At 17.8% G+C, this 20,100-nt stretch overlaps 5 protein-coding genes across 5 annotated transcripts; 3 read left to right on the top strand and 2 right to left on the bottom strand.

Moving 5' to 3' along the window:
• Window positions 1–1,370: 1,370 nt before the first annotated feature.
• On the top strand, window positions 1,371–5,345 carry PGSY75_1406100 (hypothetical protein; the record flags this gene model as incomplete). Its single annotated transcript, XM_018787767.1, has 1 exon — window positions 1,371–5,345. One exon carries the CDS (start codon window positions 1,371–1,373, stop codon window positions 5,343–5,345), a length of 3,975 nt encoding a protein of 1,324 aa, XP_018639139.1.
• A 634-nt stretch (window positions 5,346–5,979) lies between these two features.
• PGSY75_1406000 (putative RNA-binding protein) lies at window positions 5,980–6,600 on the bottom strand (the record flags this gene model as incomplete). Its single annotated transcript, XM_018787766.1, has 3 exons — window positions 5,980–6,056; window positions 6,157–6,348; window positions 6,546–6,600. The coding sequence occupies 3 exons, from the start codon at window positions 6,598–6,600 to the stop codon at window positions 5,980–5,982; spliced, it is 324 nt and encodes a 107-aa protein (XP_018639138.1).
• A 1,307-nt stretch (window positions 6,601–7,907) lies between these two features.
• On the bottom strand, window positions 7,908–11,151 carry PGSY75_1405900 (putative RNA-binding protein; the record flags this gene model as incomplete). The annotated part of the gene is made up of 2 exons (XM_018787765.1): window positions 7,908–7,958; window positions 8,080–11,151. The coding sequence occupies 2 exons, from the start codon at window positions 11,149–11,151 to the stop codon at window positions 7,908–7,910; spliced, it is 3,123 nt and encodes a 1,040-aa protein (XP_018639137.1).
• Window positions 11,152–12,476: 1,325 nt separating this feature from the next.
• Window positions 12,477–16,012, top strand: PGSY75_1405800 (putative large subunit rRNA processing protein; the record flags this gene model as incomplete). The annotated part of the gene is made up of 5 exons (XM_018787764.1): window positions 12,477–13,041; window positions 13,185–14,776; window positions 14,978–15,044; window positions 15,220–15,406; window positions 15,586–16,012. The coding sequence occupies 5 exons, from the start codon at window positions 12,477–12,479 to the stop codon at window positions 16,010–16,012; spliced, it is 2,838 nt and encodes a 945-aa protein (XP_018639136.1).
• A 1,966-nt stretch (window positions 16,013–17,978) lies between these two features.
• Window positions 17,979–20,084, top strand: PGSY75_1405700 (conserved protein, unknown function; the record flags this gene model as incomplete). The annotated part of the gene is made up of 1 exon (XM_018787763.1): window positions 17,979–20,084. The coding sequence occupies one exon, from the start codon at window positions 17,979–17,981 to the stop codon at window positions 20,082–20,084; it is 2,106 nt and encodes a 701-aa protein (XP_018639135.1).
• Window positions 20,085–20,100: the final 16 nt, after the last annotated feature.

Below are 20,100 nucleotides of genomic sequence, written 5' to 3'. Positions count from 1 at the left end.
ATTTATGTATATATAATAAAAATATTGTTTTTTGCTTATTTCTGTTTCATGATGTTTTTAATCTTTTTTTTTTTAAAGTTTTGACATATGAATTGGGAGAAAATGGCATAAGATGATATTTATGTGATTAAAAAAAAAAAAAAAAAAAAAAGTAAATTATTAAAGAAACACATAAACAAACAAATATATGAGTTAAACATAAGAACGTAAAATATTTATTATTCTTCTGAATATCGTTTGACAGATAATTCAAATATATATATATATATATATATAAATATTATCCATACAATAAAAATATTTTGTTTTATATTAATTTTCAGTAGCAATGAAAATAAACAAATACGACCATAGAAATTATAAGATCAATTTTACGATTATATTATAATATATTATATTATATATATGTAAATAATATTTTATTTAATATAATCATTTTATATTTTTAAGTTATAAAAGAACAAATTAAAATATTTATTATATATATATTAACCAATAAACAATGATGTGTGTTCTTTAGTTGTATATATATATATATATATGAATAAAAAATGAAGAACATTATTTGTTTATGGAAAAAGGTTTAATTTAAGCACATATTTTATATTACCTATTCAATATAGAATATATATATATATATATATATATATATTTATATTTATTTACATAAATAGTATTATAAAAGGAAATGATACATTTTTTCTATTATGTATTAAAAAAAAAAATTAAAAATGGATTTAATCATAAATATCCGACGAATTGTTTAGATATATAAAATATATATATATATATTATATTACGTTATATATATTATGTATTACTTTTTTTTTTTTTTTTTTTTTTTTTTCGTAACGTTTTTCCATATTGATATTTTTATTTTCCATATATTTTGTACATATGTATATGTATATTTTCCCATATCATTGATATATAATTTTAAAAATAATATTTCTTTTTTGTTTCATTTATAATATCTAAAAAGAACAAATATAAAATATATATATATATATATATACAAATAGTTGAATTCTTTTTTTTCAATTTTTTCATATATAATTCTTCTTTTTTTTTTTTTTTTTTTTTTTTTTTTTTGTGTGTAATAAAATGAATGAAAAGTCAACATGAGGGTAATATGTATATAGTTTTGATCATAATATTTTTCATATAATATATATATATATATATGTTACGCGAAATGTGTATTATATATTTTTTTTTTTTTTTTTAAAGCATATATTTTTTTTTTTTTTAAAGCATATATATATATACATATATATATTTATGTATAATATTTTAGTGGTTAATTAAAAGGTTAGACATAATATAGAATACATGTATGTATATATATCTATTTTTTTTTGAAGATAAAGATGATTTATAATGATAAGAATGAAGATTGGAAAGATAGAGAAAATCGTTTAGTTGATATAATAAAGAAAGAATATTATTATAATAAGAATGAAGAATATGATGAATATAATATAAGGGGTGGAATTATAGGAAAACATAAATATGGTTATAGTGATTGTTATAAAGGTGATAATATTATATTAATAATAACAGAATATATTAAGAAAGATTGTATATTAGATAATTATATATTGGAATATAAAAAGTTATATGAGAATTTAGATTATTATATAGAATATATTGAAAAAAAATCAGATATTGATTATCTTATTGATAATTATTTTATAAAGAGAAAAACAGATACACCTAGTGTAATAAGTGATATAGAAAAATATAAAAAAATAAATGGAGATATGAATGATATAGAAATGACAACATATACCATATCAGTCATATTAAAATTGAATAAACATATATTAAGTGCATTTCCAATGTTAAAAAATGTTATAGAATCATTAAAGCATGATGATAATAATGAAAATTTTTATTACTTAAATAATAGGATAGGTATAATAGAAAAATGGAAGAGCAAGATTTTTAATATGTCCTGTAAAAAAAAAACATATAAATCCATAGCTCATTCCTTTTTACAAACAAATGATGAAATTATTTATAAGGAAGAAAATAATGAAAATTTTGATAAATGTGATATATATATGGATCCATGTTATATTAATAAAACATATAAAAATGAACATAATAATTATTATGAATATAATTATGTACATAATAAGAATGTGAATGATACATATATAGTTGATAATAATAATAATATGAATAATTATTATGACGATAATATGTATAATAATCAATTATACAATAATGATACTATATATAATAATAATAATAATAATAATAATATGAATAATTATTATGACGATAATATGTATAATAATCAATTATACAATAATGATACTATATATAATAATAATAATAATATGTATGAATACAATCATATGTATCAAGGTAATTATCCGGATGATACTATAAATGTTATACATTCTAGTAATAAAAATAAGAATTCAAAAAAATTCATTCAAACAATTAATGCACCAGATGATAATAATATTGTTAATTATAAAAAGAAGACCTCTACATTTTTTTACGAAATAAATATAACAACGAATAAAAATTTAATAAGACTAAAAAGTGTTCTCCTCTTGATTGAAATAGTAATGTCGTTTTATTCATTCTTTATTAGATGGGAAAAACAAAGGAATAAAGAAAAAAAAAAAGATATAAATGATGAAAGAGAAGAAAGAGATATAAATTATATAAATTATATAAAAGATAAAATGAACGTTACCTGTGATGATAATATATATCATATGAATGATATAGATAATATTAACAAAATAAATGATTTATGTACACATAATGATAATATTAATAAATATATAAAAGATACAGAATATCAACATGTGGAAAAAGAAACAAATAACACAACATATGATGAAATAAATTATCAACTCTTTTATGATCTAATATCAGGAAAATTAAAAAGAAAAAAAAATATTAAGGATGAGAAATATGGTGAGAAAAATAAAAAAAAAAAAAGAGATATACAAAAAGTGAAAAGTATGAAATATAAGGAAAAGAAAAAAAAGATGAATAATAGTAATTATAAGCCTGATAAATTTTTTCCATATATTAAATATGAGGGTTATGAAAGTGAAAATACAGCTTCTTCAAATAATTATGAAAATATAATAGATAGTAATAAAAGAAGTTCAAGTGATCATAATAGTATATCATCAAATAGTAATATAAATAGTAGGTCTTCAAATAGTGATACAAATAATAAGTCTTCAAATAGTGATACAAATAATAAGTCTTCAAATAGTTATACAAATAATAAGTCTTCAAATAGTGATACCAGCAATATATCATCAAATAGTGATACCAATAATATATCATCAAATAGTGATACCAATAATATATCATCAAATAGTGATACCAATAATATATCATCAAATAATGAAAAAAAAATTAAATGGTCACATAAAGATATGTATAATTGTCATAATAATTATTTATATTCATCATCATATAATGATAATTCATTTATAGAAAGTGATATAAATATTTATAATGATAAAGAAGAAAACGTTAATCCTTTACATCATAATGATTTCATAGATTCTCCTAAAAAATTAATGAATGGTAATGTTTGTTATGGACAAGACAATAAAAATAATTATTATATTTCGAAGGAAAATAATATATATATTGATAAAGAAAAAAAAAATAAATTAGATAATAATAATACAATATATGATAAAGATTTTAAAAAAATGATGAACTATATTAAAAATATCCTAATATATGTTATAGATGAATGTGATACATATTTTAATATAGAATTTTTGTACACTTTACATACCTTTGAATTATATTATTTATTTAATATTTTTAAGAAGTTGTTATTAAAAACGAAAGATATAGAAGATGATTTAATAATAATGTTAACTTATTGTGCATATAAAATTGAAAATAAAGAAATTATTGAATATTGCTTTTGGAGACTTGTCAGCATATTTGAAAGTGAATGTATTCCTAACTGTTGGATATTATTAGATGATAAAACAAATAATCAATTAAAAAAAAGGTTTGATGAATTAAAATTTAATTTTAAAGATATGAAGAAAAAGAACAAAAAAATTAAGAAAAAAGGAAGAATAAAAAATTATACTGATTATTGTATTGATATATTTTATGAAACGTTTAACATTTTTGAAACTGAAGAAATAGGAGATGTAACCAGTGAAATAAATATAAATGAAGGTAATTTATATTTTAAAAATAATATAATAGATAAAAATATCTTTATTAATTTTATTAATAAAACAAAAAGAGAATTTTCTTATTATAATGATATACCTAAAGGATATAAAATTAATGAGTTACAAAGAATACGAAAATTTAATGAATTTTATTCATGTTGTTATATTTTAAAAAATGATAAAAAGGAAAAGATACTAATGGGTTTTAAAAAGAGAGGACAAAATAAAGTATATATATATAAATATGATAAAAATATTCAAAAAAAATTTAAAAATATTAAAACATCTTTTAATGTATCAGGATTTTTAGGAGTGCTGGTATGTAATTTTACAGGTATGAAAATTAAAATATATGATAATGGAATATCAGAAAAATATGCAAACTTTTTTCCAAATTTTGAAAGAAATAATGTTATTTCTATTAGATTTGAATCCAATATTATAAGTGAATTACCAAGACATTTTATATGTAATATTTATAAAGAAAATAAAAATATAAAACTTATTTATGAAAATAAATGTCCTATATGGAATGAAGAGAAAGAAATTTATGAACTTCCTTTTTATGGACGAGTTAAAATGGCTAGTGCAAAAAATTTACAATTAATTCTAAAGAAATGTATTTTTAATGAATCAAAAAAAAATGATTTTATGAATAAAAATATAAATGATATAATTGAATATGTGTCAGCTAGACAAAATGAAGATAAACAAAATATAAAAGATAAGGAAAAGGATGAAGATAAGAATGATAATATTTATAATGATATATATAAGGATAACAATAAAAATAATAATCATAATGATCATGATAACATGTCTATTAAACAAAATAACAATGGATATAATAATACAAAGAGTGAAACTAAAAATAGTGATTCAGGTAATAAAAAAATTAAGAAACATAATGATGAATATATAAATAGCTTTATTAAAAAGAAATTTTCTTTTGATTTAATTAAAAACAATTTGAAAAAGAAAAAAGAAGAAATTAAATATGAAATTATAAATAATGATGAAGAGGAAATATTTTTAATATTTGGGAAAAATTCTAAGGATTATTTTACTTTAGATTTTCGTCATCCGTTATCAACATTTGAAGCTTTTTCAGTTGCCATTTCTTCCTTGCTGAAGAAAAAAGCAGTATCATAAAAGAAATTTGTAAAAAAAAAAAAAAAAAAAAGAAAAAATTAGAAATTATATAATATATATATATATATATATATATATATTTATGTGTTAACTATATGATGTTTGTATATTTATTATTATTATTATTTTATTTATTTATTTATTTTATTTTTTTTTTTTGAGTACACACATATAAATATTAATATATATATATTTAATTTTTTTCTTATTTTGTTGTCCAAATTCATTTTTTTAAAAAACAATAAATCTTTATTTTATTCATATTATAAACAAATGGAATTATAATTGCTTGTTTTGTTTTTCACAAAAAATTTTATTTATATTATATGATATGATATATATTAATAATTTTTTTTATAATATTTAATGACTATAAAATAATATGATAGTATCAAAAATTTATTTGAAAAAAAAAAAAATAATAATAATAAAACGATAAAAAAAAATAAAATAAAAATAAATAAAATAAAAATATATAAATAAAATAAAAATAAATAAAATAATGCTTTGTATGGATTTATATTGAATTGATACAAATAAATTTTTTAGACATAATATGGATGATAACAAGTTGAGATTATTATGATATATATATATATATATTATATTTTCTAATTATCCCTCTTTGCATTAATCAAGTTTTACTTTTTTCTTGCACAAAAGCCCAGTCTACATGTATCTCTTGATTTAGTAGCATAGTACCATCCATTTCTAAAAATATTAAAAAATAATATAAATATATAAATAAATATATAAATAAATAAATATATATACATATATATTATATATGTATTAAAAATTCTCTTTTTACCATCTATTGCTCTTTTTGCGTCTACAAAATTTTCATATTCAAGAAATGCATATCCTTTTAGAAAACCTGTTCTTCTATCTATATTTAAATGTAAATTTTTTATTTGTCCAAATTTTTCAAAAACTTCTTTTATGTAATCATCTCTGGCTTCTCCGTGTATATTTGTTATGATAATTATCCAGCCTTCTACAGCTATTTTGAAAAATTAAAAAGGATAAAAAAAATTATGAAAATATAAAATTATTGAAGGTGTAATATAAGATATATATATATATAATATGCATATATATCAGCATATATCAATTGTTTCAACTACATATAAATATATAAATATGAATATATATCTATATATATTATATATTTTAGGAGACCCCTATTTTTGTTCTTACATTTTGCTGGGACTTCATCATTTTTAAGAACGTTATTCAGATTATTATCTTCCATAATTTATAATATTAAACATATTTTTTTTTTTTTTTTTTTTTTTTTTCCTAATGTGGAAAGTTTTAAAATATAATATTAAAAATAAATACAAAAAAAAAAAAAAAAAAAAAAAAAAAAAAAAACTTTAAAAAAAGAAAGATCAAATTGGCATGAAAAAAATTAAATAAATAAATATTTATATAATAAATAAATAAAAACTTTATATATATTTATATAAGATGAAATACCTACACTCTTTTGAATTATTTTAAATTGACACAAAAAAAAAAATAATATAATAATAAAATATTCCCTTTTTTTTTTTTTTTTTTTTTTTTTTTAATATTTGGATAGGATTCATATGGCATGTAATCTATTAATTTTTTATCTGTTATCCCCATAAAAATGTTGCAAAAAAAAAAAAAAAAAAAAATAAATAAATAAATAAATATAATATATAAAAATATATTTATAAATTCACATATATATATATATATTGAACAAATTAATATTTTAATTTTATTTATATATATCTCAGAATTATTATAAATTTGTAAAAGTTGTAAATTTTATTTTTCTACACAACTTATATATTTTGTTCCCCTTTAAATTATTAATAAGAATATATATATCTATATATTTATATAAAGAAACACCTTTGATAATTAATCATTTTTTTATTTTATTTTATATTTTAATAAACCATTTCATATTATTATATTATTAACTAAAAATGCTACATATATATATATATATATAAGGAACATATAATATCCTATGTGAAACATCAGATTGTTTTAGAATGTATTACTTTCAATATTTATGTACTAGTCTTACAATTTGTAAGAATATAATATATAGGACGTATTTTTTTATATGCATTCAATATATGAGATACATTATTTAATTAAGACAAACGAACCTCATCAGAATATCAAGGAATAAACATATTAAATATATTATTGTACTTTTTTTATAATATATTTTAAAAAAACAAAATATAAAAAAAATATATAATATGGCACCCATTTTATAATCCTTATTTATTATACTTCAAATTTGAAATTTATTTTATCGTATAATAATTGAATTGGTAAAGATTAACTTGAAAGTGTTTAACACAAATTATGAAAAAAAAAAAAAAATAAGAAAAATGAAACAAATAAAGAAAATTTTTAATATATGTATATATTTGATATATACATAACATATTATATATATATATATATATATATATATATATATAATTGTGTAAATATAAAAAAAATTAAGGTATTAAAAAAAAAAAAAAAAATTTTTAACAGGCCTACTTGTAATTTTTTAATTTACTATTTATTGATCTTATTAAGAAAATTTAATACATCCTTCCTAATTAATTTCTGCAAAAAAAAAAAATAACATAAAATAAAATCACACATATTACATAAATATATTAATATTATGTAAGTATAAATATTAATTTTATATGTATATAAAACTTTTTTTTCAATTTTTGCTTACCACATCATCCTTTTTTTTTTTTTTTTTTTTTGATTTAGCTTCCTTTGGTTTGTCGACCTTTTTCTTATTTATTACATTTTTTTTTGTTTTGTTTTCTTTTTTTTCATCTATGGACGTATTAGTTTTGTTTAATTTCTTGAGTTTTGTATATTTATCTTTATCCTTGTTAGAGGTTACGTTATTTTTCTTATTATTATCTTGATTATTTATTTGTTGCGTCAATGTAGTGGTATTGATTACATTTAATATATTAGTTCCTTCATTTTTCATTTTTAATAATCTTTTTTTTTCTCTCTGTCTTTTACCTCTACTGACTTTATTTTTTTTTTTATTTTTTTTTTTCTTATCAATAATTTTGTTGTTTGTATTTTTGTTTAGATTTTGTTGTTTTATATGATTTAAGAATTTTTCTTCTTTAATTTTTTTTATATGTATCATTCTTATATCTTCAATACAATAATCTACATAAATTATATTTTTGTTTTTTTTAATAGTTTGAAACTTTTTCTTATAAATAATTTCGTTGATTAGATCATATATATTATTATTTTGTAATAGTTGTATCATTTTCTTTGCGTTTTCATGTTTATTAATATCTACAAAACATATATAATTCTTACCATTTTTACTAGCCACATTATTGTTGTTATTGTTTGTATTAAGTAGAATATTTTTATTTTTTAATTTGGACGATTGTTCGTTTGAAATATTTACATCCTTTGAATTTGTATCTATATCTTTGATTATTTTAATTTTTTTAATTATTTGAGAAGCTTTTTTAAAAGCTTCTTTTTTTTTCATATTATATTTCTTCATAATTATAGGTGTAAAATATTTGGTTATAAGTTGTCTAAATGTATTTTGTTCTAAGACGGCTGGATAGTTTCTTATATATATTCTACATGGATTTATAAAGAAATTTTTATTTTTTAAAAGTTCTTTTTTTTTTTGCATTAAATTATTATTTCTTTTAATAATATTTTCACTTAAGTTTTCATTATTTACATTATTATCATTAATTAGGTGTATATTATTTTGTTTTTTTTTTTTTAAATTGTTTTCATTTTCTTCATCTGTTGATTTTATATTGTTTTTTGTTTTGTCTTTGATTAAATCTTTATTGATTGCTCTTTTAATCATTAGATAAGTGTTTTTAAAAAAGAGAATTTCTGAATTTATATTCTGCTTATTTTTATTTTCTTTTAATAAAATTTTTTTCATTTTTTCTTTTTTATTTTTCTTGTTCTTATAAAATGTGTCAATAATATTTTCTTCATCATCACTAATTGGATTATTATTATTATTATTTTCATTATTATTTGTATTATTATTTTGATCGTTATTTTCATCATATTCGTATTCCCCAATTTTCTTTAAAAAAGCATCAGCATCCTGTTTATACTTTAATTTGACAAACACAGATAGATTTTTATTATTGCTCTGACACGTTTTTATATATATATAATTTTTATTTATATTATTTATAATATAGTTTCTAATTTCTTCATCTGTAGTTTCTGGAGGGATGTTAGTAATAAATAAAGTTTTCCCTTCTTGAACATCGTTCAGGTTTTTTTTTTGTTTCTCATTATTTGGTTTTATAATAAGATCATTACTTTTTTTTTGAAAATTATTCATTTTATTAAAAGGTTTATCTGAACCATTATCGACATTATGGTCATTATGGTTATTATGGTCATTATGGTCGTCATCGTCATAGTCATCATTTTCATCATTTTCATCATTTTCATCATTTTCATCATTTTCATCATTTTCATCATCTTCATCATTTTCATCATCTTCATCATCTTCATCATCTTCATCATCTTCATTATATTTTTTACCATGTTCGTTAAATTTTTCTTCCTCTTGGTTTTCCCTTTTTATATTAACCTCATTTTCTTTTATATACTTATTATGTTCTTCATCCTTCGCATTAATTTTATCATTATTATTGTTTATCGTTTGTATGGTTATTATATTACCACACAGTTTTGTTTTGTTTAACTGTAAAGCTTTTCTTGCATTATTTGATGAAGAAAAGGAGACTATGGCATATCCTTGTTTTTTATTATTTTTCTTTGGGAAAAATATTTTAACATTTTGTTCTATATGTTTAAATAATTTCTGTATATTTTCTATATGACACGATCTACTTAAATTTTGAAGAATAACTTTTTTATCGTTTTTTTTTGTTTGACAGAGTTCATGAAAGAAGTATCTAAAATGTATGATATTATTATTATTATTATTATTATTGTTGTTGTTGTTATTATTTTTTATATTTTGATCTTTCAGAAAATTTTGAAATACCGTTTTGTTTATTAATGAAAAAAAGATTTTGGCAATTTTTATATTAAGAAATTCTATAACATACACAATTTTTATTTTCTTAGAACCATTTTTATCTATCAAACGTGTATTATTATTTTTATTTTTTTCATTGTTGTTAGAATGTTTCATTTCTTTTTCTACATTGATAATTATATCTTCAAACTTTATATTTTTTTTATCTGAAACAATTTCTATGTCATCAATAAATTTCGAGGAATTATTATTATCCTCTATTATTTTATCATTATTTTTATATGTACTATTATTTATATTATTATATATATTACTATTAGATTCTGATTTAGTATGGCCTTCTACTAATGGAAATATTAAATTCGTATTATTAACATAAAGACTTTTTAAAAAATTTAATATTACAATATTATCTATATTACAATCAGTATATATTTTAAGTGAGTTGTCATATTTAATTTTTTGCCTATTATATACAATAGATATTAATTTCTTATCTTCATATTTTTTCTTTAAAGCATATTCACTTTTTATATAACTATTACATAATTTTATATTATTATATTTTGATATAAAATCTTCTGCATCTTTTGCACTTTTAAAATGACATATAGCATTTTTTGAGGTGTAACTATTGTTAGAAAAAAAAAAATGCTTATTACATATTCTTTCAAATTCTTTTGTTATTAAAGGCACATCACTTTCTTTGATATTTCTTACAAACACTTTGTGTTTATCTATAGCCTGATCGTCAATAATGCTCATTGTTATAATTATATTATATTATAAAGATATAAATATATGTAGTTACTACAAAAAAAAAAAAAAAAATAAAAATAAAAAAATCTTATATTCCTTTTGTTATATCTATATAAAATATATTTTCGTTATCTTAAATATATATATTATATATGTATATATTTTTTTTTAAGTATATTTTTTTTCTTCAATAATAACAGGGAAAATACATTCTTTATACTGTTTTATATTTAATTTTTTTCTCATGGAAATATAAAAAAAAAAAAAAAATTAAAATAAATATATAACAAAATAGAATAATATAAATATATATAATATATTATAGTATGATGATCCTTCTATTTTTTTTTTTTTTTTTCTTTAAACTGTTATAAATACAGTTATAGTATGAAATATATATAATAAAAAATAACAATAAATTTATTTACAACGTTATAGTAATATATATATATATTATTTCGCGTTTATTTTTTTTAGAAGAAAATTATTTTTATCCTTCTTTTAAAATCATTTTTCCATTTTGTAATTATATATATACAAAAGAAAAAAAAAAAAAAAAAGAAAACATCAATGTAATAAGTATATTATATTATATATTTTATTATGAATATGCATTTATAGAAGTTTGAAGAATAAAATTGAAATTTTTTTTTTTTTTTTTTTTTCCAATCACCTTTACATTAATAAATCCATACATTTATACATATATAATAATATAATAATATTGATTGTAATTTTTTTTTTTTTTTTTTTTTTTTTTTTTATTATTACTTGATCCATATGAGCCTATAATAGTATTAATATATATGTATGTATATATAACATTTTATTGTATATGTAAATAATTCTTATTTTATATTTATAAATACCCAGGAATTATTATTTATATTAAATTAATACATATAAATATATATTTATATATATATATATATATTTTTTTTTCCCTTCTTTTGTATATTTTATATTTATTTCTATATATATTTTTAAAACAAAATGATGTTGATTCTTTAATATATTAAAATAATAAAAGAACTAGGGAATAAATATGAATGAATTATTTTTAGAAGAACAAATAAAATAAATATAATAATATATATATATATAATATAATATATTTTTTTATATATTTATAGAAAATTCACATTTTTTTTTTTTTTTTTATCTTCTTATTATATAAGTAAGAATAATAATATAATTATAAAAGTTACAAATACACAAAGCAGATTATTATATGTTTATAAATTCGTAAGAATAAATAAAATTTTATAAATTAATAATATATAAATATATATTTATATATATATATATGTATATATGTATATAATAAAATAATGAATCAAAATGGAGAAATAAATACAAAAAAGAATGAAGGAAAGAATAAAGAACAAAATAAGGATGGAGATAAAAAAAAAGTTAAAAAATTGATTGATGATAAAGAAGAATTATTAGAAAATGAAGTAACTAATGTAGTTGGAGAATTTGATGATGAACAGGAAGGCAACGAAGTAATGAAAATTTTTGAAAGCATGACTGAGAAAAGCAAGAAGAAGAAAGATACTAAGAAAATGAAGAAAAAAAAAAAATTAGAAAAAATGAAAAACTTGATTAATAATACGAATAATGAGAAAGATGAAAAGGATTTTATAGAAATGTATAAGAAAAAAGATATTAAAAAAAAAAAAAAAAAAAAAAATATAAAGAAGGATAAAAAAAAAAGTAAAGATACGGATTATGAAGATACTGTTGTTAGTAGTGAAATTCATGATATAATTACAGGAACAGGTGATAACAGTAATATATATATTAATGAAGAAATTGATGAAAGTGATGATGAGTATAATATAAATACGCTTGGAAATTTTGACCTTAAGAATTATGAGGACTTTGATATCATTGGTAAGAAAAAAAAGAAAAATACCAAATTTTATCATATAAAAGAAAATACATTTTATATAAATTAATGTATATATATATATATATATAATATATATATAATATATATATTATTTTTTTTTATTTTTTATTTTTTATTTTGTTAGGTTATGATATTGAGGGAAATAAAATCTACAAAAGTGATGAAAATCTAATTGATGATTTTATAAAGTCTAGAAAAGATGAAAATCATTGGAGAACAATAAAAGATGTTAAAAATAATCGTGTTATTCAATTAACAGATGCGGATCTACAAATAATAAAGAGTATAAGGGAAAATAAAGTTGCAACTGTTTTGAATGATGCTAATTATATATATGAAAATGATAAGGAAGAATATAAATTATATCCATCCGGTATTATAAATCAAAAGAAAAATGAAGAAAATGGTTCTGTTCATGAAAGAAAGAAAATTTTAAAAATAATGAAATATTTAAGAAATAAAGAAAAGTATCCAGAAAGATATAAAGATAAGAAAGAAAATGATGAAGATAATTTATATGATTTATGGAATAATAGAATATATGATGAATTTAATAATATCAATGAAATCAGTTTACCACATATATTACCTGGACATAAATATAGTTACAACCCACCACCTGAATTAATGTTAAGTTCATCAGAAAAAAGAAATCTTTTGAAAAATAATAAAGATGCATTCATTCCTCAAAATTTTAAAAATATTAGAAATATTGAATATTATAAGAAGACATATTTTGATTTATATCAAAGATGTTTAGACATATATTTATGTTCACGATCATTGAAAAATGTATTGCATATAAATAAAGAAGATTTACTACCAAAATTACCTTCAAAAAAATCATTGAAACCATATCCAGAATGTGCCTTTATTCATTATGTTAGTAAAGAACAGAAAGATGAAAAAACAATAGATGATATTAATAATATGAAAATGAATAAATGGATCTCTTCATATATATATCCTATAGATGTAAATGAAAATGATAATTGTGTTTATACTATCTATGAAAATAAATTGTGTATTTTTGATATTCTTACATCATACAATATAGCAACTATAGATTTATTGCATTATTTTAAATCTGTGCGTCCTTTAAAAACAAAAAAGAAGTCAATAGATGAAGATATTCATAGCAATATCATGATCAAAGTGAATAAGGCTTATTCAATTTTAGCTATATCATATTCTAATGTGGTATTCATTTTGCATTATGAGACATATGTACCACCTATTAAATCGCAATGTGAAACAGTGATAGACAATATATATGATACGAATAGTGATGAAAAGAGAAAAAAACAAAAAAGTGGAGAAAGTAATATAAGTAAAGTGAATAAATCAAAAAATGATGCTCTTGAAGAGGAGAGTATTTCAGAAGGAGATGATAATTTTGATGATGGTAATGATGAAAATTTTGATGATGATGATGATGAAAATTTTGATGATGATGATTATGAAAATTTCGATGAGGATGATGATAATATGGAAAGTGATGCATCATATGATGCTGGAACAAATAATAATACAGAAAATACAAATAATGATAATATATCAAAAAAGAAGAAACAGGTACACCTTAATAGAAATATAGTATATAACAAAACGAAAGGATTACTTAGTGCTTATCATAGTAATTTTAAAAATTCAGAAGAATATTGTTATTCTAAAGATATAAATGTAAAATGGATGCTTCTTAAATCTAACCACAAGGTAGGAAAAATAAAATAATAAAATAAAAAAATAAAGAATATATGTTTATATGTATATATGTTTATATGTATATATGTTTATATGTATATATGTGTATATGTATATATGTTTATATGTATATATGTTTATATGTTCTTATGTGTATAATATAATTGTAGTACATCATGACATATATTATATTATAATTTATTTATTTTTTAGAAAATAAAATATTGTGTTGCTATTAAACATGAGGGAGAGATAAAACATATTTCATGGAATAACAATGGTAAGGAATGATAACATAACTTTTTGTACCTTTGAAATATATATTAAAATTTGAATAAATAATATGAACACTTTTTTTTTATTAAATATTGAATATATATAAAATAATGTTAATAATTATATTATAATAATTACCATATTTAATTATGTATATATTTATTTATTTTATTATATAGGTAATTATTTATCTGTTACATGTATGAGAAGTCTTGGTCAATATAATCACTGTTATTTACATCATATGAAATCTATGAAATCTATAAAGCTGATAAAAAAATATAAGCAGAAAAGGGGAAATATTATTAGTACAATGTTCTTTCCAAAAAGCCCTTATTTTATGGTTGCCTTTGAAAATAATATAATGTAAGAAAAATATGATATAAAAAAGAAGAGTGCTTTATTTTATACATTGTTAAATAATATGGAATATATTTAAAAATATATATATATATATATATATATATAAATATATTACCACACGTATATATTGTGTTTATATTTATTATTATTATTTATTTATTTTATTTTTTTTTTTTTTGTAGAATTTATAATTTAAAAGCCACTAATAAGAAAGAACGAATTTTTAAGAAACTGAGGGGTGTACAGAATATAACAAGTATGGATGTACATAGAAATGAAAGTTATATATTAGTTTCAGATTCTTTAGGAAACGTTTTTATTTTTGATTTAGATTTGTCATGTAATCCTTATAAAAAATTTCATTTACAAGAATGTCCATTGAAAAAAGTACAGTTTCATAAATCTTATAATTTATTTTATTCCTTAAGTGATAATGGAAAAATAAATTTATTTTATTCTAAGTTCTTTCAAGATTATATAACAAACCCAGTTTTATTACCGATCAAAGAAATATCGAACGAATCAAAAATAGTGGATATTGTATGGTCAGAAAACAAACCTTGGTTTTTTATCTACACCCAAAATAATTTTTCTGTTTTATATACTTAGTGTTTTGTTTATTAAATATATGTATATGTATATGTATATATATATATATATATATATATATATATATATATGTTTATATATTTTTTTTTATAATGTAAACTCTGAATATATGCACATATATATTTATGTCTATATGCTTATTTGTTTAATAAACAATATTGTTATTATATAAAAAAAAAAAAAATTGTAAACAAGTACAAAACTAAATGGGATATACTTTAAATTAAATAAATAAATAATTAATATAATAATAATAAAAGGCGGGAATAAAATACATTTATATATATGAATAAGGTTGTTAGAATATTATCAAAGGAAAATACATAAAATAAAGAAGAACCTTATAAATAATAGTAAAAAAAAAAAAAAAAAAAAATTGTTTATTTATTCATTAATTCACTCTTTTGAATTGTTAAAAATTTTTCTTTTTATATTTCTTTGTGTCTTGTTGGAAAAATGAATAAAACAAAATAAATATTTTTATTATACTCAAGTTTTCTTTTATATTTTAAAACCTGATTACATATTATTCTAGTAGTGTGTGCGCATGGACAATGTAATATTTTTATAATTCAATAAAAGTGATAAAAATAGCACAAAAAAAAAATAGAAGTTTCTATTTATTGGAATAATGTATAAAAATAAATATAATATAAATATTATATATATATATATATATATATATATATATATAATTGTTACTGTGATGTTATACATATATATATTTATATATATGTTACATATGTACATTTTATTTCAGTTAATGAACTTAAATTTTTTTTAAAGGTTATTTTATATTGAATTAAAAAAAAAAAATAAAAATAAAATAAAAAAAGGAAAAATTACACATTTTATTTTTTCTACTTCGTATATATATATATATATATATATATATATATATATATATATACATATTTATATATTTATATATTTTTTACCTTTGAACACAATTTTTACAATAAAAACCTCTTCGCACATTTTTTTTTTTTTTTTCCAGCTTTAATATGTTAATTTTCTACATTTGAAGGGGAAAAATTAAAATATATATATTACACATACATTTTTCTTTTAATATATTTTTTAAAGCATTAATTACTTTATTTATTCAAAAGAATGAATGTAGATTATAATTCTCTACATATATATTATATGTATATATTTGTATATGTGATTTATTATATATATACATTTTTTTTTTTTTTTTATTTATATATTAATTTTAAGGTTTAATAAATTAATATGATTTTTTCTAACATTTTTACTATATATTTGAAAAAAAAAATAAAAATAAAAAAATAAAAGAAAAAAGAGAACATCATGTGTTAATCGAAGGAAAAAAAAAAAAAAAGAAAAATTATATTAGAGAATGGATCATTTATTTTTCAATATAATAAACCTCTTTTATTATATTAATGAAAGTAACTATATATTATAAGGTAAACGTTTTTTTTTCTTGTACTAATATATTATATATATTATATAAATATATATATAATATATATATACATACCTATATATATAATATTTTTTTTTTTTTTTTTTTTTTTTTTTTTAAAAAAGAATTTCATTAATTAAGCGAAGATTAAGTATTTATTAATTTAATTCATTTTTAAGTTATAATTAATTTGATTATTTTTTAATTTATTATTATTATTATTTTTTTTTTGCAAATAAAAGAAATTTCTTTTTTGTTATATTTTTAATATATATAATATATATATATATATATATATATATTTTATTTTTTATTTTTTTTTTTGACGAATAATATATCATGATAATATTTTTCTATAAGTTTGTATGAATTTAAAAAATCAATTTGAGTAAATGAATGAAAAATAGTTACGACAAGATATATAATATTAATATAATAATATATTGATATATATTATATATTAAAACGAGAATATAATATAGAATTAAAAAATAGAAGTAATATTTATATTATGATTAGTAATATATAATTATGATCATTGACAATACGAATAATAGAAATGATAGAATTTATATACCAACGAAAGAACACGTAAGGAATGATAATGTAGTAATTATAGAAAAAGAGAAGGATATTATTAATGCGAACAATAGTAATAATATGAACATTGTCAAAGGAGAAAAAAAAATTTCAAAAAATGTAAATGAACATACGACATCCATTAAAAATATAAATAATAATAACGAGAAAGTGTATAATAATATAAATGAAAATATAAATGAAAATATAAATGAAAATATAAATGAAATTATTATGAAAAATAAAAGTAATAACAATATGTGTAATCATGATAATAATAAAGATAATGATAATAATTATATTGAGCCTACTTCTACAGATGGGCATGTAAAGGAAGAGAGACAAAGTGGTGATAATAATAAAAGTTGTGATAATAATCAAATTGGTGTTAATAATCAAGTTTGTGATAATAATCAAAGTGGTGATAATAATCAAATTGGTGATAATAATCAAGTTTGTGATAATAATCAAATTGGTGATAATAATCAAAATGTTGATAATAATCAAAGTGGTGATAATAATCAAAATGTTGATAATAATCAAAATGGTGATAATAATCAAAATGTTGATAATAATCAAAATGGTGATAATAATCAAAATGTTGGGAATGATGAAAATAATTCAAATAATGAGAATGGAAATTCCAATCCTGATAATATAGATGATGGGGTTGAAAGTTTTAACAGTTTTTTATTAGAAGAAGATATAAATTTATCAAGACGAGCTTATCGAAATTTTCATATATGTTCTATATTTATCCATTTATCTCTTTTATTAATGATTATATTATTAATGGGTACATTAAGTTATGATTTTTTCAAATCTTATATTTCTAAAAAAGAAATTGTTACCTTATATATATGCGCAACGTTATTAGGTATGTTATGTATACATATTTGTTTAAATTTATATATATCATATAAATTATTAATGCAAGTTCAAGTTTCTAAAAGTTTAAAATCTCTTGAATCCAAAATACATATAATTGTTGTTATGTATTTTTCATTTTGTTTTTATTTGTATCTTTTTGAGAGAGGAAAATATACCATAAATTCCACCTTTTCTGTAACAATTATATTAGCTATTATATATTACTTCTTGCCAATTTTTTTATATATAATTTTACGTCTAATTTTTTTTGTTGTTATCCTGATATTAGTGTTTTTAAAAAGAAAAAGCCCTACACCCAAAAGAATATTAAAAAAGTTAAAAATTATGAAATATATAGAATATAGAAAATATTGTGAAGAAAATTTCTTGACAACAAATTATTTTTACAGTGACAATTTTGTAAACGACCAAAATAAATGTGTACAAAAAAATGAAAATAAATCTAATATGCAACCAAATGGTACAGCTCAATATGTAAACAATGAAGAATTAACTACAAATGTGGTAAGTGAAATGCCTATAAATAATAATGAAATAAGTGATATGAAAAATATATCAACTAATAATGGTGCATTACGTAATATACCCAATATGAAAGATATAAATAATATCAAAAATATTGATAATGTAAATATTATCAATAATGACAATAATGTTGTTATAAATATAGAATCTGCTAATAATACCCTAAACAAAAATGGACAAAATAAAATGAAAAATATGGCAGAAGAAGATATAAAAAAAGAAGGAGAAAAAAATATATATAATAATAATAATAATAATAATATATATAATGATCCCAAAAATGCGAATGATGCAATAAATATTAATATTTATAATGATCAAATTAGAAATGATAATAAAACAGGTGTTTTTGGATACTTTCAAAAGGTATTAAAAAAAAAAAAAAATGGAAATGAAAATGGAAATGAGAATGAAAATGAAAAAAATGAAATAATAGAAATCCCCCCAGAAAATAATGTCTATATAAATATAGAAACGTCAGATTTAGTTTGTTCTATATGTTGTGTAGAATATGCAAATGATGATGATATTTGTATACTACCATGTAATTATCTGCATTATTATCATAAAGATTGCATATTTACTTGGTTAAAAAAAAACAATGATTGTCCTTTATGCAGAAAAATTATTGAAAAAATATAAAAACATAATAAAAAAT

The sequence above is a fragment of the Plasmodium gaboni genome, chromosome 14 (assembly GCF_001602025.1).
Source record: "Plasmodium gaboni strain SY75 chromosome 14, whole genome shotgun sequence".
In the NCBI taxonomy this organism is placed as follows: Eukaryota; Apicomplexa; class Aconoidasida; order Haemosporida; family Plasmodiidae; genus Plasmodium; species Plasmodium gaboni.
The sequence above is the reverse complement of the archived record's forward strand: the minus strand, read 5'-3'. Positions and strand labels throughout refer to the sequence as shown.